At 36.8% G+C, this 23,059-nt stretch overlaps 1 protein-coding gene across 1 annotated transcript; it reads right to left on the bottom strand.

Annotated features, from left to right (window-relative positions):
• Positions 1 to 1,489: 1,489 nt before the first annotated feature.
• On the bottom strand, positions 1,490 to 16,459 carry LOC127850966 (26S proteasome non-ATPase regulatory subunit 13-like). Its single transcript, XM_052384365.1, has 12 exons — positions 16,289 to 16,459; positions 12,578 to 12,656; positions 11,714 to 11,748; positions 11,296 to 11,351; positions 9,752 to 9,882; positions 7,593 to 7,764; positions 6,942 to 7,021; positions 5,936 to 6,061; positions 3,836 to 3,898; positions 2,871 to 2,951; positions 2,568 to 2,684; positions 1,490 to 2,125 (listed from the first exon to the last, which is right to left on the bottom strand). Exons 1-12 carry the CDS (start codon positions 16,387 to 16,389, stop codon positions 2,030 to 2,032), a joined length of 1,137 nt encoding a protein of 378 aa, XP_052240325.1. The 5' UTR covers positions 16,390 to 16,459; the 3' UTR covers positions 1,490 to 2,029.
• Between the last annotated feature and the right edge of the window lie 6,600 nt (positions 16,460 to 23,059).

Raw genomic sequence — 23,059 nt, 5'->3', positions numbered from 1 at the left:
GACCTTGACCTTGTGAATGATGACCTTGACCTTTCACCACTCAAAATGTGCAGCTCCGTGAGATACACATGCATGCCAAATATCAAGTTGCTATCTTCAATATTGCAAAAGTATTCATAAAATAAGCGATTTGGGCCACATATATTTGACCTCTGACCTTGAAGGATGACCTTGACCTTTGACCACTCAAAATGTGCAGCTCCATGAGATGCACATGCATGCCAAATATCAAGTTGCTATCTTCAATATTGCAAAAGTATTTATAAAATAAGCGATTTGGGCCACATATATTTGACCTCTGACCTTGAAGGATGACCTTGACCTTTCACCACTCAAAATGTGCAGGTCCATGAATTACACATGCATGCCAAATATCAAGTTGCTATCTTCAATATTGCAAAAATATTCGTAAAATGAGCGATTTTGGCCACATTTATTTGACCTCTGACCTTGACCTTTCACCACTCAAAATGTGCAGCTTCATGAGATACACATGCATGCCAAATATGAAGTTGCTAACTTCAATACAGCAAAAGTTATTGCAAAATGTTAAAGTTGGCGCAAACAGACCAACAGACAGACAGGGCAAAACAATATGTCCCCCACTACTATAGTGGGGGACATAAAAAAAAACCTGCATTTTGTATCTCGTTCCATCTATGTTACCATACCTCATCTAGCGTTGAAATTTTGGGTATTGCTAAAAAGGAACACCTTTTTTTTATGGTGAACTTAATTTTACAAAATACTTTGCGAAATATTCGTTGATTTTGAGTATTTATGTTACTTCAAGGCATTCAACCAGATAAATGTTAGGTTATTACAATTATAGAAATAACAAGAGCTTCAGCATAATAAGTTAACACAATAAAGCTTTCTGGGGACATTCCTGACCTTCTGAAATTATCCGGAAGTCCTCAAGTATATGGCCAATGTCAAGGTGAAAATGAGGTCAGGGCCTGTATTCACCAAACAATTCTTAGACTAAAGTCTAAGAATAAAGTAAATTCTTTAAATTAGAATATTCAAGAATTTCTTTAATTTTGAGTCAACCTCTGCAGTAATCATCATCATCTCTATCTATATTATTCTTCATATAGATCATTTTGCTAATGACATAATCACCAGTGGAGTCCTGTATATATTCAAACACTGAACACATATTTCTTGGTTCTAAGTCTATTCTTTATTCTTAAGTCTAAGAATCGGTTGGTGAATACGGGCCCTGGTGTTGTGGATGCTTTAAGTGTTCAAATATCATCCACTTAATAATAATCAAAACTTGATAGAAAGCATTATTGATGTTATACTAAATGCTTCATAGATGGTAAACCTGGTACAGATGGGCCGACAGGCCAATCACTATATGCTCTCAGCATGAGTAGATTCTAGGGGCATAAACATATGCAATATTATGTCTTCTATACAAACTGCACAATAAATATGTTTTGAACAAAGGTATTCCAAAACTAACATAACAGACACAATCAAGTTTTAAACTTCTATTCCATCAAAATGTAAATATATAAATGAACAATATAGATGAAAATGCCTTAACACATTTTACAGACCTGTAGACACTGCTTGTTTTAGTATCCCTGAACATGGTAAGGCCCTCTATATCAAAATCATGTTCTTAACCATTGGAATCACTCCATTGGATGTGAAACATAAACTGAAATTACAATGGATTAATTCACCTATTATAAGTTTAACTTGAATCTTATTCAAGCAGATGCATGGAATAAACCACTTATTTGTTTGTGAAATAAAATATTTAAGAGTTTGTAGTGTATTATCCATGTAGAGTCTAATTGTAACAATTCCTGTATTGAAATGGGCAATCTTTGTGTGTATCAAGGTCAATAATTCCCATCTTAAACAGTGATTTAAAGCCAAACACAGGATTGTTTTATAATGCATTCTCAAAAACAGTTCTAATTCCACAAGCAATCCCTCTTGTCTACAGTAAATACGTAAATTCACAGTCATCCTCAAGAACATCACTATAGAGACACTGATGCCATGACTACGTGAGAATGTCGTGAGCCTTGACCTCTAGCAGTCTCTCCATCTGTCTCACGTCCTCACACCACTGCTGGAGACGACACTGCATCGTGGAGATCTGAAGCACATACACACCATTGGACACTGAGCTCATAGGTTTGCTGAAGTTTTACAACGGATAAATATCAGCCTTGCACTAGGAAAATGGACCCTAATGCGTGTGAGTAAAGTGTCGTCCCAGATGAGCTTGTGCAGTCTGAACATGCTAATCAGTGATGACGCTTTCAGACTAAACATTTTTTCCTTAAGAAGAGACTTTCTTGAAATGACTAATACCATTAAAGTTGAAAGTGTCGTCCCTGTTATTTTAAACAGGTTTGAAATAAAAATAGTTACAATAGTTACATTAAAGTGTCACCAAGGTAAAGCATGTACAGAATATTATGTGAGAAATAAAGATCCAAGTTTATAATTAAAGACAGAGCAACATGAAAGTGTAAGGCAGGTAAATTCAAGAGTTTGAAATCACTTAAACAGTTCATGACCTCGGACAATGTTACCTGATTGACATCGAGGACTCTGGGCTGTACCCAGGTGAGGTGCACACGATGGTCCACCTCGTCTATGGTTCCCTTCACCAGGCCCAGACTCAATGCCTTCATGACCAGCATCTCAACCTGCAAGCAGTAGTGCTCATATGAGCTGTGTTCTGGAAAAACTGGGCTTAGATCATGTGCGTAAAGTGTGGTCTCAGATTCGCCTGTAAAGTCCTCATATTTTGGTTGATATTTGACATATACAGAGATGTAATAATTTATAGATTAACACACAAAAACAACATATTTTTACAATTTCAAACTAACCTCATTTTCTGGTAATCTGGTTTCAGAAGAAATTTCTTCAAATGTTAAATTCCTGTTTGTGGCTGGCCGTTTAAATGTCATCTGTGAATTAAAACAAAACAGCACATGTTCATCAGATCTTCCATTAGTCCTACAGGAACATGCAAATTGTCGTATAAACAACATACAGGAGTTCCAAGAACATTCACAATACTGTTATGATGAGTCACAGTCCAGTGTCACATACACTTTCAATTCCAGTATAATTGAAAAAGGACCAAATCAGACAGAACAAAGCTTGACAGATTTTTTTTATTTTTTTTTAGAAGTCACAGTGACCTAGACCTTTGACCTAGTGACCCAAAAATGGGTGTGGCATGTAGAACTCATCAAGGTGCAGCTACATATGAAGTTTAAAAGTTGTAGGTTGAAGCACTTTGATTTTAGAGCCAATGTTCATAACCTTGACAAAATGTTAAGGTTTTAGCACGACGCGGACACAACGACGGACACAACTTGACGAGCTGGCTATGACAATACCTCGGGTTTTCTCCGAAAACAGCTGAGCTAAAAATCAATGTGAAGGGGTCTGTCATTTCTCCCCAGACCTTTCCCAAATTATATTTACATAGTAGACACATGTCAACCATATTGAAATAAATCTGCAATTGCAACCAATTATAATACTTGAATATCTCATAATGATAAAGGAATTTCTTACAAAATGGCATAATATTTATATTTTAAAGAGAATGTGATAGAGTTTGTGATATTTGCTAAACTTAAATTATTTTTCTTCAACGATGTTTGTGGGAGAAGATTACAAGTGTTTCTTTTAAAGAAAATCTGATTATTTTCAAGAGCACAGTATAAGTAATACTAGTAAATTTCAATGCATCAATACTTATTATTTAACAATTGATGGGAGAGGTTGATCAATTAAGGGCAAATGTTCTTTTGTATGTGTTCTTTGTTTGTATATTTACCTCCATTAAGCAGAGTAGTGAGATTTTCTGTCTCATCACAATTTCACATGCAGCAAGATCAGGCTACAAACAATGAAAGCATGTGAATTATGAGTTACTGACATTTCTTAGAATTTGGTATTTAATATTAAAAACCAATAATTTTGATTAGAATACCTCAATATTCATCTTTTTTTTCATCCATGAAATGGCTGAACAAGCAAAAACTAGCACACAATCAAGTTTATTTGTATTCAAACACCACACCGGCAACATTAAATTGATTAGTAAATTTTTCTGATAATAGCATCAGCATTTTGTGTAAGCATCTTTCTGAACCTGTACAGGGTCAAAAAATAATTAACTACCCAGTATCACAGCAAGTGGGGCCAGGAAGGTGCTGTGTTACAAATTGTAGTACCCTTCATTTTTCATGATAAACATAATAACAGATACAAACAAGATTATTGCCATGCCATGATGTCCCCTACCGGTGAAACTCCACCCTTTTCGGCAATATCTCTAGTCTATTTGTTGCCAGCAACCAGAATTCTTTACGTAGAAACAAAATTAAATGAAGTGCATAATCTCAATATTGCCATTTGTCCATAGTTCAAGTTTCATGAAAAAGAAGAACTTTTAAAGTTATTGCAGGATCCAGAAAAGTGTGACGGACTAACTGACAAATAGAGCGTAAACCATAAGTCCCCTCCGGTTTCATCAGTAAGGGACAATTAGCTCTTCTGTATTATATAATTCTTTCTTGCTCACGTAAGTGATATCATATAATGTTACTATCCTAATATTAAAAGCTACCCACTTTATATGGACAAATACAGTCAGATGTGATCAGGCTGAATCAATCAAAAACAAGTTTTCTGTACAAGGTAAGATTATATGGATTCTGACCTTCATTCTTTGCATATGTATTAAGTTTACACATCTATTTCTAATTTATCAAAGAAAATTATAACTTAATGAGATGTCGCAGTATGCCAACATCAAGATGCATGCACATAAAACAGTCATAGCTGAAGTGTGTCAATGTAAAAAATAAACAAGGGCTGTTTGTAAAACATGCATGCCCCCCATATGGGCTCTCAGTTGTAGTGACAGCCATTGTGTGAATATGTTTTTTGTCACTGTGACCTTGACCTAGTGACCTGAAAATTGATAGGGGTCATCTGCGAGTCATGATCAATGTACCTTTGAAGTTTCATGATCCTAGCCATAAGCTTTCTTGAGTTATCATCTGGAAACCATTTTACTATTTCGGGTCACTGTGACCTTGACCTTTGACCTAGTGACCTGAAAATCAATAGGGGTCATCTGCGAGTCATGCTCAATGTACCTATGAAGTTTCCTGATCCTAGGCATAAGCGTTCTTGAGTTATCCGGAAACCATTTTACTATTTCGGGTCACCGTGACCTTGACCTTTGACCTAGTGACCTGAAAATCAATAGGGGTCATCTGCGAATCATGATCAATCTACCTATCAAGTTTCATGATCCTAGGCATAAGCATTCTTGAGTTATCATCCAGAAACCATTTAACTATTTCGGGTCGCCGTGACCTTGACCTTTGACCTAGTGACCTGCAAATCAATAGGGGTCATCTGCCAGTCACGATAAATGTACCTATGAAGTTTCATGATCCTAGGCATAAGCATCCTTGAGTTATCATCCGGAAACCATTTTACTATTTTGGGTCACTGTGACCTTGACCTTTGACCTAGTGACCTGAAAATCAATAGGGGTCAACTGCGAGTCATGATCAATCTACCTATCAAAGTTCATGATCCTAGGCCTAAGCGTTCTTGAGTTATCATCCGGAAACCATTTTACTATTTCGGGTCACCGTGACCTTGACCTTTGACCTAGTGACCAAAAAATCAATAGGGGTCATCTGCGAGTCATGATCAATGTACCAATAAAGTTTCATGATCCTAGCCCCAAGCATTCTTGAGTTATTATCTGGAAACCACCTGGTGGACGGACCGACCGACAGACCGACTGACCGACATGTGCAAAGCAATATACTCCCTCTTCTTCGAAGGGGGGGCATAATAAATTGTTACTATAAAACATTCAATCGCCAATCAGTTTACTAAAACCACTTACCTGCTGCCCCCAGAATTTCTTGAGTTCATCAAACTTGCTGATATTGCCACTGTTGAATGCATACAGTAACTGTACCACCCAGTCTCTGTCTGTACTTCGCAGGGACTCCAGTATAGGGTGGGCCAACTGTAACAATAACATAGTTACAAGCTTTCTGGCATTACAGTGTAACTCTTTACCACTTACATAATATCTTGACGCATTTGTAGTCCCTTAGAAAGTTTAATTTAATTTCATTTAATACCTTCCTTACTAAATTCAAGTTTTAAAGGCTTTATTTCCAACCCTTAGATACTGGTAAGCAGCAAACAGCATAAAACCTGAACAGACTGCGAGTTACTGGTTTTATGCTGTTTGCATACAGCCATTTTCATTTTGCTTCTGAGTGGGTAAGGGTTAAACGGCTTAACATTTTTATCTTTGACTGAACAAAGTCCAATTAGTCAACAAACATTTGCTAAGACAAGACCTTTAAAATACATACTGGTCAAGACGTTTAATAATTAGGATTTCAAAATTTTCAGGAGACATTTAAGGCAGATTGAAGCCTGATTGGTTATAGCATGGTAAACTATAGATAGAGAATATGAGGTGTCAGATAGAGATAAAATTTATTGTGCAAGGCTTCCTGAGCGATCACATGTTTTGTGCCTTGAATGATTATTTAATGTTTATGATATAATGATAACCTTAATATTTTGAATATAATGAGAAACTAAATATTTATGATAGAAAAATAAACTAAATAAGTATTAAGATAGAATGACAAGCTTGACATTTATAATAATTCACTGAATATTCGTGAAAGAATGATAGACTTGATATTTTTTATAGTGATAAACTAAATAAATATGTGTGCATAAAGCCCTAAATTGATCAACTTAATACTTAACATATCAATGTGATAAGGCTTAAGTGTATAGGTTTTAAAACAATCATCAGTATTTATGACAATAAAACAATCCATTTGGTTTGTAGTAAAAAAGGCATGTCCCTGTGTACCCACCAGCTCTCCAAAGTTGTACACCCCCTCTCCCAGCACTGCAGCCAGGCCCAGGTTGAATGCTCGCTCTGCATGCTCATTGGCTGAAATACAACACAGTACTTGTTGAACCATGCATGCAAAAACATATGGTCTTAGTGGCAATAGATGCAAATTGTTGGGAAAGATCATTTTGTTTAAGTTATTTTTTTTTTTATAAAGGTCTGTTCCTCTTTTGTAAACCCAAAAATGATCAAGCACAAACAATGTGACATTAGGGAAAAAAATATGCAGGGCCTTATAACAACCCACACTAAGCAAAATACCACTTGAAAATAATTCCAAAAATATGGAGATAATTAAGACACTATCAATTACAGGAAGTTTTTACAATATGAAAGACATAAAATGAGCCTCATTGTGGGAAATCTGTAGTTAGTGCCTAATGTGTTGTCTCAGACTAGCCTTAGCAGCCCACACAGGCTAATCTGAGACCACACTTTCCACCTAGATTGGTCAGCATTAAGAGGAGACATCCTTAAAAATCCCATTAAAGTCGAAAGTGTTGCCCCTAATTAGCCTGTATGGAAATGCATTTTGCACACATTTTTCCCAGAAGGCCTATATACAGACATCACAACCAACAAGTTTCAGACAAAATTGACCGCCACTCACAAGGTACAGACTCTAGGGGGGTGCAGCCCAGGAAGCGCAGAGCCTCTTTGTAGTACTCGGCATGGTTGCCCATGAGCTTGTGGTAGTTACTGGAGAGCTCGTAGAAGCGGCTGTGTACCGTGGAGATGCCGTCCAGAGTGTCCAGGAGGGCCTGGCTCTCCTCCACCACCACCTGCAGTCAATTGTTTTGCTTTATATTTGACAACCGTTGCCTTTTGGATTGGGGAAAATAGCGTGATAAACCATGAAATACTGCCTTTTAAAGTTTATATTATAAAGTGCTACAAACTTATTTTGCTATGTAGTAAACTCAATAAACCAATAATTGAGTTAATTTGAAATTTTATTGTTTTGTCTTTTGTTTTGAGAGGGGGGTATGGCCAGATTTTTGGAAAAGTAAGTTACTTTTTGCATTTGGGAGGCAACCTGTAAGAGGCTTTAATTTGTAGCAGAAAAAAACCCCTGACCTGGGTAGTACAAGGGCATACCGGGAGCCTGTTTCTGGAAAATTACACTTTATGCATGTGAGGAAAGTGTCATCCCAGATAAGCCTTTGCAGTCTGCACAGTTATAAGGAGGTCTCTTCTAAACAAACATCCAATTGAGGCCAGAAGTGATGTTTCTTATTAGCCTGTGAGGCTAATCTGGGATGAAACTTTACACACATGCATTTATCCCAGTTATCCCAGAAGGAGGCTCATATGTAACAATACAATGACGGTGATCAATACATAGGGAATATTATGTGACTGTGGTGTTTTGTTGGACAGAATCTTACAACTTGATTGTGTGATGCAGTGCTTTACAAGCCTTCCTTACAATACAAAAAAAGAGTACAATCTTGTAGCAAATATGCCAATTTAAAGGTCTGGGTTACATTTACTTGTGAAGGTTGCATAAATTTGTTTTAAAAAATGTGGCACTTAATATAATGGAGACAAAAACATTGTGAAATCATTTATTTATGCACCTTTTTACAGACAGACTGAACATTTTTACTTCTGAAGGCATACATATCCTGATTCAAGGCCTATAATTCAGAAGTGCTCCAGGCTATATTGCTGGGTACAAAGATGGGCATTCTGCTAGACAGCTGTTCTTAGTCAATGAATGTTCATGAAGAAACAGAATAAATGTTTAAAATTTAATTTCAATATCTGTGGTACATACAAACATATGGATAAGTTGAATGCAAGCATAGCCTCAATTTCAAAGCATAAAAGAGGCATAATTTTTCTCAATTGCAGGTAATAGTTATTTGTTCAGTGACCTCAAACAATGACCCATGTGTGAAGTTTAGAAAGAAAACCTGTTGTAGAAAGTGATATGAAGATGGTTACCCTAATCAGAGCATCTGGCAGACAGCCAAGAAGCCGCTTTGTTGTGAAGTATAGATCAGAATATTTGGTGAAAAGTCAAGTTCACAATATGTTTTGATATACATATGCAAAACATCTGTTTCATATGAAATTGAACATTTTCATATCTCCTAGTTCATTTAAATACAAAACTGATGAACAATTATGGAGGTACCTTTGCACCATTTAGCGAATATTAATATGTTTTTAGAGAGGTATTTAATTCAGAGATTTTCAAGGTACACAATTATATCTTATCTCAAACTTTTGAAAAACCACCTTCTTGTGCAAGTAAAGGTACAGAAATTACACTAATTGCATTTTCATATCATGATACTTATCTGACATAGATAGGAAAATCTTACATAATTTGATACATTTTTGACATTTTCTCATGAATATAAAAAACATCTGACTTTAAGGATATATATTGATTTAACACAGAAAATACAGGTGAAGTGCTTCTGCAAAAAAAGATCTGTGCTTAGATGCTGCACAGCAGCTATTTTAGAGAAAATTGTTAAGTCCAATGCCCATAAATTTGCAAATATTCAATGGACCGGAACGAAACTCACACTTTATCTGTAAGTCATGTAGGTAGACTCACACACCAAATATCAGCTAAAAATCTGAAAGAGTTTTATAAATATCCCCCGAATACAGGAATGCCATAAAAACACACTGACAGACAGTCCAACTGCTATATGCCACCCTTCTGGGGACATAAAATGCAAACTGAAGTGCCAAAATGTATAATCTGAATGTATGCATAAACTCTTATAAACATGTAAAATAGCCCACCTTAGTTCCATCTAGGTCTTTACATCGCAGTTTGATGGTCCCAATACCGATCATACAGAGCAACTTGGCCTCAAATGTGGCCTTCACCTTCTCTTTAATCTTCTCCAGGAAATCTACAGCCTGCTTGGGATCTAGCAATGGGTAAGAGATTGCATGAAAGTTCCTCTACTTCACAGATGAGCCTCGTTCCAGGAAAACAGAGCTAAATACATGTGCACGAGTTAATCAGGGAAGACACTTTCAGCTTTTATTGTATTTTTAGTTCAAAGGAAGTCTCTTCTTATTGAAAATCCAATTAGGCTGGAAAGTGTCTTCCATGATTAGCCTGTGCAGACTGTACAAGCTAATTTGGGATGACACTTTATGCACACGCATTAAGCTCCATTTTCTCAGAGCTTGTCTCATATAACTAAATAAAAGCATCATATAGTAGTACTTTTTCAGAGATTGGAGAAATACTTGCAAGGGTCTTTATGTAGCCAAAAAATCTACAACCAATGTATATTTAACAAATCATAATTTGAACAAAAGAGTTATTTAACAAAATTTCACTTTAAATCACTTATTAAATCTCTAGTTTCAATACAAATCCATTAAACATTTTCCTTGCATATTTAGAACAAGAAATGCCACACTACTAAGTTTTCAATGTTTTTGTTATAAATTCAATTTTAATAATTGTTCAATCCAAATGTAGGCCTGCACACAGGAGGGAAGCCCATAGTATTATATATATATATATATATATATATATATATATATATATATATATATATATATATATATATATATATATATATATATATATATATATATGCTATAATAGTTTAATGGTTTACAGTAAAGATGGTGTAGTTTTTGGGCAAATGAAGTTGCACTCCTTGTTTCTAATAAAGCATATATATAAAACAAGAAACCATCAGAGACGGGTGATGCTCCCCAAAGTTTTTTTTTGTCACAATATTGCACTATATATTCAGATAAAAGGAAACGTCTAGTAGTTGGGGGGACAAGAATTGCACTATATGTGTACAGTTAATGGAAAATTTCAAAGGGCCATAAATCTGTGAAAAATCATCCGACCAGAACCGGCTGATAATATGCACATCTCCTCTTGGTAGTGAAGCTTCCCATAAAGTTTAATTGAATTCCGGTCATTAATTGCTGAGAAATAGCCCGGACAAAAATTGTGCACGGACGGACAGACACATGCACGGACAGACGAAGCGGCGACTATATGCTCCCCCCAAAAAACTTTGGGGGAGCATACAAATAAAAAAATAAAAATAATACTATGGGCTTCCCTCCTGTGGGCCTGCATGTACACTACCTACACACAACTTTCAACCAAATACATCCATCATCCTGACGATATCGAGTTTAATTTTTTGTATCCATTATCAGTAACCTTGAACTTTGACCTTGTCAAATGCAATCCCATGCTAGGTCTAAAATTCAAATATTAAAACCAATTTTGTCAGCCTATAAACCATTTTTAAAACAGAAGGCAAGAATTTGAAGCCTTTATTGCCCTAAGAAGCTACCTTGTATTTGGCGAACAACAAACACTATAATTTCTGCTAAGGCAAGATGATTGATTCTGAAAATAAAGAAAATGTTTGCATTAATAATCCTTGATTTTCCATCTATGTTAATAAATAATTATTACTAGCAACTTTCAATCATTCAATGTGATAAAGTATTCATAAATTTATAGCATTTTAAAATAAATTTATCAAACAGATTAAAATTGAATTCAACAAAGTACAATAGCCTGACAATTAAATATTTGAAACTAATTATATAAGAAATCAAAGGAAAATAACATTATGATTAATCAATACATGTATTAACTTCTTCATTGAATTGTTTTAACTATATGTTTAACATTTCAGCATCATAATTTAAACATGAAATTAAAAACACACATTATGTTACGAAACAATGTTTTATTTTACTTACCTGTGTTCGAAGTCGGATATGAAATTTTCGTACATCTACAAGGATATACAAAATATAGTTAGCTTAAAATGAACTGAGAGAAACTCGTGCAAAAATAGTTAGTGGAAAGCCTAGTTAACATGGATACACATTCCTGCTATGAGAGTGCACCTTACCAAGCACTTATAATGCATTATTATTTTTTAAATCAGTTTCAAACTTTTAAGAATTTATTTTATGAATCAGTTTATATATATGTAGCAATATCAATACAATTAATGACATGCAATTCTGATGAAAATGTGTCTAATTTCAGCGCCATATGTCTAGTACCTACATGGAGGCAAACGAATTTAATAATGCACTTCACTCTTAAAATTAGAACCCAGCAAATTGATTTCTATGTGAACCATGTTAAGTGACATGTGCAACAAAATGGAGGTTAATGGTCGCCATCTATAAAACTGTGTGACTAATTTAAAATGGGAGTGCAGTTAATTTCAACACCAGTTTCTTCTTTTTGGTCACTATATTATAGTTAGGTTTTTGATATTTCAACTTTAAATAACTAAAACAGACTGGTTACAAAGCATTTCTTTTACTTAAATTTTATTTTAAAACATTAAATAGTTGGGTAAAGAAATTTAAATAATAAAATCTGAAGATATTGATGCAAAAAATGCAGTCAAATATAGTTTAACAACTCATGCTAAGGAGGGCATAGAATGCAACATATGTTATATTCAAGGTAAGACATTAAAAAATAAATGGACTTTAACAAATCAGTTTGTTTTAAAAGTCTAAGATATATAACTATAGCCTGAATTCACATGTTTGATAAATGTAAGTTCAATATTATTTATATTTCCAATTTTTAGCACATACCCTAATCAATCCTTCTCCTTTGCTGAATATAGGATTCTTCACAAAGGCCTGCACTCGCAGAGTTAGCTGATGCCATAATCTGAAACCAGATTACAATGTATAAGGACAAAACACGAACTTTTCATGTCCACTGTGACCTGAACATTGAAGCGACCAACATGATTGAATAAAGCAACATCTCATTCTGATATTACGATTTTTTGTGTGACAATGTATTTTGAAATCCCATATTAATGCATTACAAAAGTTTTAGGGAACATGCCAAAACTTCAAGTGTCTACTGCCACTTTGACCTTCAAGTGAGCAATATGGTTTTGCATGCAACACATTATCTTTATATGTTGATAATTTATGCTAATTTATTTAAAAATCCCATCATACCATTCAAAACTAACTTATGGACCATTTTCTAAAATGTAATCTCTTTTTATGCATGTTATGTTACAGTTTCATTTTTCCATTCTTATTTGGGACGGGTAAACAGCCCCATTCCCAATGATAAACAAGAGGGGCGAAAGGCCCAAAGTCGCTCATCTTAGATACAAAGGAACTGATACAAAAGAACAGCACAAGATATCACAAGAAAAATGTTCTAACCAAGTTTCAAGAAGAATGAACTAAAAATGGCCCCGTGGCAGCCATGTTTTTCAACAGACCGGAACCATTTTCGAACTCCTCCAAGATATCATTATAGCAAATGTTCTGACCAAGTTTCATTAAGATTGAAAATAAATGTGACTTTAAGTGTAAACAAGTTTTTACTATAGATATAAGTAAAAATGCCCCGCCCCCTGGGGGCCATGTTTTTCAACCAACAGGAACCAATTTCGAACTTGTCCAAGATTTCAATGGCACAAATTTTGTTGTTGAGTCATGAATTCTGATTGACTATTCCAATTCCAAGATTTGCATAAATACCATAAGCCCAAGTCTCACTATTGCTGGTCCAGCCCCGGTTCATCCCGGTTTGCTAACGCCGGTCTACCGACAAGAACGGGGATGGTTCCTATAAATTTGTTAACGTGGTCACACTGTTTCCCGGTGCCACCCTGGTTAAAGCCGGTAAACAACCAGGCATAGTCCCGGTCAACCCTGGCCTAGCTACAGTTTATCCCGGTGAAGCCCAGCAGAGCCCCTGTTGTCGCCGGTAATGCCAAGATAGAGCCCCAGTTAAATCTGGCAGCGTCCCAACAGAGCCCCGGTATACCGTAACTCTGCCAGCACTCACCATGGCAATACTGGCATCATACAACGGCAGAGCTACGGCAACGCCCCGGTTCAACCCCAGTTGTCGCTGGTAATGCTCTGGCGGAGCCCCAGTGAATGCCGGTGGCGTCCCGGCAGAGCGCCGATTTACCGATGTTCTGTAGCTAAAACGGAACTCTGTTGGCATTCACCGGGGCTCCACTTGGGCACCACAGGCGACAACTGGGGCATTGCCGTAGCTCTGCTGGGGTCTTTAAGGGCCCTGGTGGAGCTACGGTGCCATCCCGGTTGTTCCCGGTGCCACGTCGGTCGTTGCCGATCCTTCCAGGTGACTCCCGGAGGTTTTAAACATTTTAATACTTTCCCAGTGGAGCCCTGGTTGTCTCAGGTTCATCCCGTACTTCCCTGGTGGAGCCCAGTTTCATCCCAGTAGACAGGGTTGTCATTATGATTGTAAACAAAGGATTATTTTAGAAAAGTAACCGATTCGGCAGGGGGTTAAGGGGGCCGCCTAGGCCCCCTTGTAGGTCCAGGGCAAGGCCCTGGTAGGGAGGTCAGGTGGGCGAAGCCCCTGGACCGAAAAAAAACTAATTCTAGACATTTTAGGGACAAAATACTGCTATTCTTAGAGCATAAAAAGTTAAAATGAGGTCTAAAAAGAATAGAAAATGTTAAGATTTTCACATTTTTAGTATACTGTACAATGTTAAAACATATTATATTGATAGATCTTTGCATGTTCCAATTCTATCCATTACCTGATAATCCAGTATTATTACGATTTCTTTTTTTCAAAACCTAATTACGCCCAATTTGGACGATGAATGTCGTCCGCCATTTAACGCAAGTGCATATACAAATTGAATTGTGGGATTGGGGAATTCCCATTGAACATGCGTGAATCACGTGACGCGATTTGAGAGCATTGAGAACCATTTATATTTAGTAATTACTACAAGTCAACTACTCAATCTAAACTGTTACATGAACGGTACCTTCTTTCAGAAAAGTTTGCGAAAGTGAAAGTGAATTTCTGAGAATAAAAACGCGCCTTTCTTTAAATTTTACCGAGTACTTTTCATCCCGGATCGTGATATAACTTGTCAGGTCATTCATGCATGTAGACTATATGTATGCATAGTTTGGCAATCTCAAAACACGTTATTTACCTATTAACAGCTTGAAAAATCAATATTGGCCACTCGCTGAGAAATTTATTGAAAACAGTAGCTCTTAGGCGGAGTTAATGGACTGACTGAATGACTGGGCGTCGCTCTACTATAGTACGGTTATTCCTCTGCAATTATTCTTGGTTTGCATGATCAAAACTTCCGATCGCAATTTTAAAGATTCGGGAAAAACAACCGATTTTCTGGCGACTTTAACCGATGAATTCGATCGGCAATCGGTGAATAATGACAACCCTGGGTAGAGCCTCTGTTAATCCCCGAAAATCCTTATCACGCACCGAGGCTCCACCGGCATCATAGTGAGACTAGGCCTATAAATAGCCTTAAAACTTACATTGCAAGGGAGGTTAATTTCTAGTGAAAAAATGTCAACAGACAATATAGTATGGAAAATACTCATAGATAAACAATTGTGTGATACTATTTGTGTGAAATATTTCATAAGAACGTAATGAGTTCTTATGAATTACAATATTGACCGGTTTTTGTTGCATATGTTATCAGCAAAACAATGGTGATTGTGTCAAAACTTTTTACCATAATCACTGCATCACGTGGGAAAGTTCTGTCACATGATTTCATGCGATCACTTCAAACCACGATTCACAAAGAACCAACGACTCAACAAGAAACTACCATACTCATAAAAGCTCTGATTATTTAAAAAGAACTGTAAGTGAAGGATGTTGCAATAATAAAATTCTCAGTTTTTTAACCAAAAGGGTTGCTGGTATTGCCATGAGCTGTCTATTGTTCTAATGTGCAAAATAGTATCACCACTGCATGGGCTAAGGAACATACTGCAAAAAAATTATGGTTTACATGCTTAAAGCAAAAACTCATATAAATTGAAGCATGAAATAATTGGTCACGAATGAAGTCTATTTAGTGATGCGCACTGGTCAGCTCCAGGTAACAGCAGTTGTGTTTTTGGTGAGGTGCATATGGACTCCCAGAATAGTCATGGCAAAAACTATCTTAAGCTCTGGGAGTCCGTTTTTTTGGACTATAACTTATAGGTAACAATGGTGTAGTGGATGAGCCTGAGGTGTCCGTCTAGCGATCGGGAGTTTGTGGGGTTTGCGTCCTACTCGGGGAGCGTTCTCGTAATCTCCTCCATAGGCACCAAGTTCTGGTTCTTCCCAGGCAACGGACTCGATTATGTCCATATCTGATTATAATGCTCGAAAGGGCGCTTGGCAGTATACATAGATAGATAGTAAAAGTGAACGATGCTGAAAAGCTGAACTAAAATGCTGAGTCACATTCAAATTTCAAACAACATGTCATTAAACACTTATGTATTAAACTTTACTTTTTATTGTAAAGTTCTTCGAATTTTCCCCATTCTGCTGCAATTTCACCAGAACTTTTCTTCTGTTGTTCCGCTAAATAAGCTCCAACGTCTTTCGGCATTTTGCTTGCTTGTTAACCGGCGGAAGTCTACACTAATTCTCTTTAGTGGAGAGCATCCAAGGGACATTATCTGGGCAAGGTTACAAATCAACACTATCGGCTACAAATAGCCTATGTGGTTTTGCTAAAACTTCAATAAACTATTTACGAAAAACTACTGTAAGGCCAACACAAATTTTTCAGATGTTCTTCGCAATTTCGCACCATTAATCTTGAAGTGAAATTGACACTTGTGCCCGCAGTGTCTTTCTTTCCCCGCGCCGCATTATTTTTCTCACCGAAGAGCTAGCTTTGTCTATTCATTTTGTTATAACTTTAATATTCTACGAAATTGATTGTGTATTTTTTGGTTTAACAGATTAGCGGACTATACGAGCCAGATAAGCGAACTATACGGCCCAGATTAGCGGACTATACGACCCAGATTAGCGGACCATATGGACCATGTCCTTCAATATTGTAATAATAAATTTAATAAAATATCTAAGTTGCGGTAATGACCATTAGATGGTATGACCAAAAACAACGTTGGTAGAAAGTTATGTTATAACGTTGGATAAACGTCCTAAAATAACGTTATTACATAACGTTTAAACAACGTTATTTTTACGTTATTGCAGAGAAGGTAGAAAAACAAAAAAACATGGGTTTTGTTTTTATTTTTTATCAAATTGTTTTCTTTTTCTCGTTTTATTAATTTACATCAAATTAAATTAAGTTTTACATAGTTATGGTAATATTATTATTATGGTTATTTAACGTTGCCGTAACGTCCGTATAAGGTTATTTCACGACCTGACCAAAATACAACCAAATCACAACGTTGTAATAACGTTGTGTTTGGTGACAACTACAGCCTACAAACTAGAGCTTTGTCACAGACCTGAGGTATACCCCCACACAGGCCCGTACCCAGGCACTGGGCCCAGGGGCCCGGGCCCCCCAGCTGGCTGTCGAGTAATGATTTTTTAATAACGGGCCTACTGCAAATTTTCTCACATGAAAGGGCCCACAGTACACTTCCCTGCAATACTAATGCGCAGATGTGTTTTATTGCCCCTGATACACAATGGGATAAGCGCTAATTTACTCGCCAGTGGAGATAAGCCCCTAGGCTATGTTTTCTTATCACCTTGTACACACATCCCCGATCTGTCAATTACCCATTGTGCTCAATGCTTCATCTTTTGATGGTGGGTGTAACACGTCTTTTGATTGGACAAAGAAAGAGAAACAGCGAATGGATGGAACTGATACAGAAGGTCGTAGGTCTGAACGATAATAGTGTTTTCTCTTTTAAATTCAAACCTCCTCTAGAGTCATAGCTTATTAAACATTTCTGTGATAACTGTGTTTAGATGATAAACATTTTATAATGAATTTACTTTGAAACTTTATATAGAGGAGGTTTGATTTCAAAGAGAAAATACTAGTAGGTTATATGTCAGTTACTGACATATAACCATAGTAGTATTTTGTCTTTGAAATCAAACCTCCTCTACAGTTATAATTTATGTTACATTTCATAATAAAGTTTTTTTTAGTTTCAAAGGTTGCTTTTACTTCTTCATAAAGTGTTATACATTTCTGCAATCTAAAGCTTTAAACATGCGTGTGAATTTCACACCAAGGGGCCGTCAATAAAGCATGTCATGCCTTTTTGACCTTTTTATCTCCCCCCCACCGCATGTCACAATCTGTTACAAAATCTTGGACCCCCCTAAAGTACGTCACAAACTCACACTTTCGAACATTTCTTTTATTTATACTTTATTCAAATTTAATCTAAAACACAATTAACTTTTCAACCGTATTAAAATGTCACTTACCAGTAAAAGAACTTTCACATTACAGACTTTTATAACTGTAGGTTTGTTACGATGGGCAGTATGAATATTTATCCACGTGGTAACCTCTAATAAAAACGAAATTATAATTGAGATTTTCTTTCAAACCTTTACTTACTAAAAATGAACCAGTCCAATAAATTATTTCGTCATTGAAATATGTGTGGAGGTTGTGTCTATTGAATAAGCCGGCCCAGCCAAGTTGCTTATTAAACATTCGAACAACAGAATCAGGAGATACGCAATTCGTCTTATTTTGACATAAAACTAATTCAAATGTTTCACAAAGTTTTGAAAATTATTTTTAAATGCTACTAAAGAAATTATAAATAAATTAGACATTTTTTTTAAATAAATGTGTGGCATCCCCCATGTCACAAACTGTCACACTTTCTTACCCACCCTCCCCCCACCTGGAGAGTGACATACTTTATGGACGGCCAGTAATGGTTAAAGCTTTAGACTCAGAAAGATGCTGATTTACTTGCTATATATCCATAAATTTATAAAACAACATAATGTTTCTATATGCACAAAAATTCACCTTAAACAATGCCTAATAAAAAAAATCTATTCGGGAGGGGTAAATCCTCCCGCACCCTTCCCGTTTTGGCCCCCCCAGTCAAAATTTCCTGGGTACGGACCTGCCACATGCTGCATTGACACGGAATATTTTGCATGCTGTCTTCACAAAACAAGAGAAGCTAATTTATTATTATGTCATTATCATTTATGGCCATTTTGACCTTTGAACTCTTGAATTCTTTTGCATGACACGCCGTCCAATGACTGTGAACAAAATTGAACAGAGTCATTTTAAAATCTGACAATGAATGACATAGTTATGGCCCGGACAAGATCATTTATGGGCATTTTTGACTTTTGAATTCCAAGTGTGACCTTGACCTTGGAAATATCGACGTAATTCTTTCGCATGACACACCGTCCAATTGTGAACAGATGTACCGAGTAATTTTAAAATCTCACAATGCATAACATAGTTATGGCCGGGACAAGATCATTTATGGCCATTTTTTACCTTTGAACTCAAAGTGTGACATTAACCTTGGAGATATCAACGTAATTCTTTCGCATGACACACCGTCCAATGATGGTGAACACATGTGCCCAATGATTTTTAAATCTTAAAATGAACGACATAGTTATGGCCCGAACAAGCTCATTTATGGCCATTTTTGACCTTGTCATTCAGAGTGTGACATTGACCTTGGAAATATCGAATAAATTCTTTCGCATGAAACACCATCCAATGATGGTTAACAAATGTGCAATATGATTTTAATGTCTCACGATAAATGACAAAGTTATGGCCCGGACAAGCTCATTTATGGGCAACTTAAAGTGTGACCTTGACATTGAAGATATCGACGCACTTCTTTCGCATGACACACACTCCCATGATGGTGAACAAATGTACCAAGTCATTTTAAAATCTAACGATAAATGACATACACATGTAGTTATGGTTCGGACAAAATTTCGGTTTAATACGCACTAAGTGACCTCGTGACCTAGTTTTTTACCCGGCATGACCCATACTCAAACTTGACCTAGACATCATCTACATACAACTTCTGACCAAGTTTGGTGAAGATCGGATGAAATTTTCGGGACAGACAGACCGACCGACCGACAAAGTGACTCCTATATAGCCCCCATCACCAATGGTAATGGGGGTATAATTAGCTGCAGCAGCTACGATGATGTTGACAACGACAGCTACCTAATCGCATGCAGTAGCTACGATGATTGTGACAACGACAGCTACCAAATTATCTGCAGTAGCTACGATAATTGTGACAAGGACAGCTTCCAAATTATCTGCAGTAGCTACGATGATGGTGACAACGACAGCTACCTACTGGTAATCATCTTCAGTAGCTACGATGATTGTGACAACGACAGCTACCAAATTATCTGCAGTAGCTACGATAATGGTGACAACGACAGCTACCAAATTACCAGAAGTAGCTACAATAATGGTGACAACGACAGCTGACAAATCATCTGCAGAAGCTGTGTAGATGGTGACAACGACAGCTAACTTATCATCTTCATTAGCTACAATGATGATGACAATGATAGCTACCTAAGCAACAGCAGTAGCTAAGATGATGGTGACAACGACAGCTATCAAAACATCAGCAGAATCTACGATGATGGTGACAACGACAGCTACCAAATCATCGGCAGTAACTAAGATGATGGTGACAACGAAAGCTACCAAATCATCTGCAGTAGCTAAGATGATGGTGACAACGAAAGCTACCAAATCATCTGCAGTAGCTAAGATGATGGTGACAACGACAGCTACCAAATCATCTGCAGTAGCTAAGATAATGGTGACAACGACAGCTATAGAATCATCAGCAGAAGCTACGATGATGGTGACAACGACAGCTACCTAATCAACTGCAGAAGCTATGTAAATGTACGATAATTTTGCCAACGGAAGCTACCTTATCGACAGGAGAAGCTACTTAGATGGTGACAGCGACAGCTACCTATTCATTTGTTATATAATACCTCCGTTAAATAAAAACATACCGGGTATCTTGTATCTAAAGCTATGAATCTTCTACTAAATTAGAGTTACCAACAATTTATTACTTTCACAAAGACCCACCTTTAAACAACAATGAATAATAATGTTATAAGTGATTAATACGAAAGTCGAGAACTCTTAGGAAGAAGTTCTCTGCACCCCTCCCATATTAAACCCTTTCACGATTACTTAAAACCAGATTAGTGCACTGAGAGGTTATTATAAGCAAATTATAAAGCTTTTGTAATGTAAGTTGTGTTCATTTTACTATTGCTTCTGATAATTACGAACATGGAAAATCATATGTTACTTGTATTTGCTCGCTCGCTCCACTTTTGGGGTCAAGTCCGTCGAAAAAAAAACCTGATCGATTTGTTGTGTCCTTGGTAAAATTCAAATAGTCATGAAAATCCTTCACTCAGTACTTGTTCTTCAAGTGCGCCAAGCCACTACAAGTATCTCCGTAATTTGTCGATTATTTGTGGTGTGTGTTTTATTATGGACTTTAACATTCAAATATCTTATTTTGATAAGTGAATATAGTATACATGCATTTTTCTTTCCCGTCGTAATTCGTAGACCATAAAATGATTCAATTTCAAATGTACATTGTAAATGTAACAGTCAATTTGAGATAGATATTTCACGTTACTACTCACTATTTTTTCATTAAGGAGCTCTACTTAGTATTAGTACCAGCCCTGAAATGTTTGTGTAACTAGTATAACCACACGATATTTTCACCCGACGGCGATAGACTGCGTCGGCTAGGCAGCAGTTTTAATCGGGCGGACACTGCTAAAATTTTAGCTCATTTGACGTTTGGCGGTGAAGTTTATCGAATTTTACAAAGTTTACAAGAATACGGAAAAAGGAACAAACTTACTTCCCATGAATCCAGTGTTGGTTTCCACGTTCAAATATCGTCGACGGGATATAGTCTGACTGCCGGACGCCTTTTTTTATTGGAACGGCGATGGCTGTACCATCTCGTTTCAAAAAGCTTTTCCGATTTAAAAGGTATGGCGACCGCGGAAGGATTGCTCACAGCCATAATGAGAAGAGAGACGCCGTGGAAACTCCTTCAAATGTTGGAGATGCCCGCACAGAGAAGTCTGCATGTTGTCGGGCGGCCGGTCGACTGACACAATCATATTGTTCGTTTAGTGAATTTTAGTTGCGAAAGTGTACTATAATGGGCGGCGACCGTCGGATTGACATTAATATCACAGGGCTGCTGTATCGTCAATGGCCGGCTTACACGACCTCTATTTCTATTTTTTTTCATAACATTTTATTTCTGAAAAAATACATTTTACAGTCATACAAACTACCATAGAAGTTTGAGAATGTTAGCTTTAACAATTGTAACTGAAAGAAATATGGTTTCAGAATATTATGTTGTGGAGAGAAGAAAGAGGTAGGCGGTCTAGATTCAGTTGAGTCTATCAAAAGTATCGCATGCATTTTTGTGCTCTGAATGTTTTTGTGTTTGCATCGTATGCATTCATTCGATGTTGTAGCAGTCTCTGGACAACTGGTGTTCTATCTATCTATATATACTGTCTAACTCCCCTTGCGGGTATTATTGACAGGTGCGCAGTCAGTGCAAGATAAAAGTGTTAAAAGTGAATAAGTGAGAAAGATAAAAGTATGTTCCATTAATCATGCATGGTGAAGTGATTTTAAGTTAAAACTGATAAAAACATGTCTCTCGGAGTTCAAGGGGCAGAAGGGGAAAGCAGGGACCGCTTAAACCCTTCAAGATCAGGATGTAATAATGTAGTTGCAGGGAGGTTGTTCCACATCACAATAGCACTTGGGAAAAATGAAAACTTATAATAATTTGCAGTGGTATGGATCTGTCTGAAAGAGAGGGGGTGCACGTGACGAGTGAATCTGGCGGGTCGCTCGATATATGATGGCAGCGGCACGGCTATTAAACCTTGAACAATTTTGAAAAAGATTATTAATTTAGTGTCATTTCGTCTGTCTTGTAGGGTCTGCCAACCAAGTTCCTGTTGCATGGAGGTGACACTGTCATATGGAGAGTAATTATGCTTGACCCAGCGGACTGCTCGACGCTGTACTTTTTCAATTTTTTTGTATATTTTGTAATGTGTGAGGACTCCATACGGAAGAAGCATATTCAACCTGTGGTCTAACTATTGTCTTGTATGCCAGCTGGCGAATGTTGGAATTTCTTGTCTGTATGTTCCTGCGTAGAAAACCAAGAGATTTATTAGCGTTATTTGTA

Source organism: Dreissena polymorpha, chromosome 11 (genome assembly GCF_020536995.1).
Source record: "Dreissena polymorpha isolate Duluth1 chromosome 11, UMN_Dpol_1.0, whole genome shotgun sequence".
In the NCBI taxonomy this organism is placed as follows: Eukaryota; Metazoa; Mollusca; class Bivalvia; order Myida; family Dreissenidae; genus Dreissena; species Dreissena polymorpha.
This window is presented reverse-complemented; position numbering and strand designations above follow the sequence as displayed.

Excerpts from the sequence above, each read along its gene's own strand:
- LOC127850966 (XM_052384365.1), bottom strand. The coding sequence starts at position 16,389 with ATGCCGAAAGACGTTGGAGCTTATTTAGCGGAACAACAGAAGAAAAGT. Across the intron at positions 11,749-12,577 it reads AAGGAGAAGGATTGATTAGG|ATGTACGAAAATTTCATATC; the intron begins GTATGTGCTAAA and ends ATATCCTTGTAG. Across the intron at positions 7,022-7,592 it reads CCCCCTAGAGTCTGTACCTT|CCAATGAGCATGCAGAGCGA; the intron begins GTGAGTGGCGGT and ends GTTGTATTTCAG.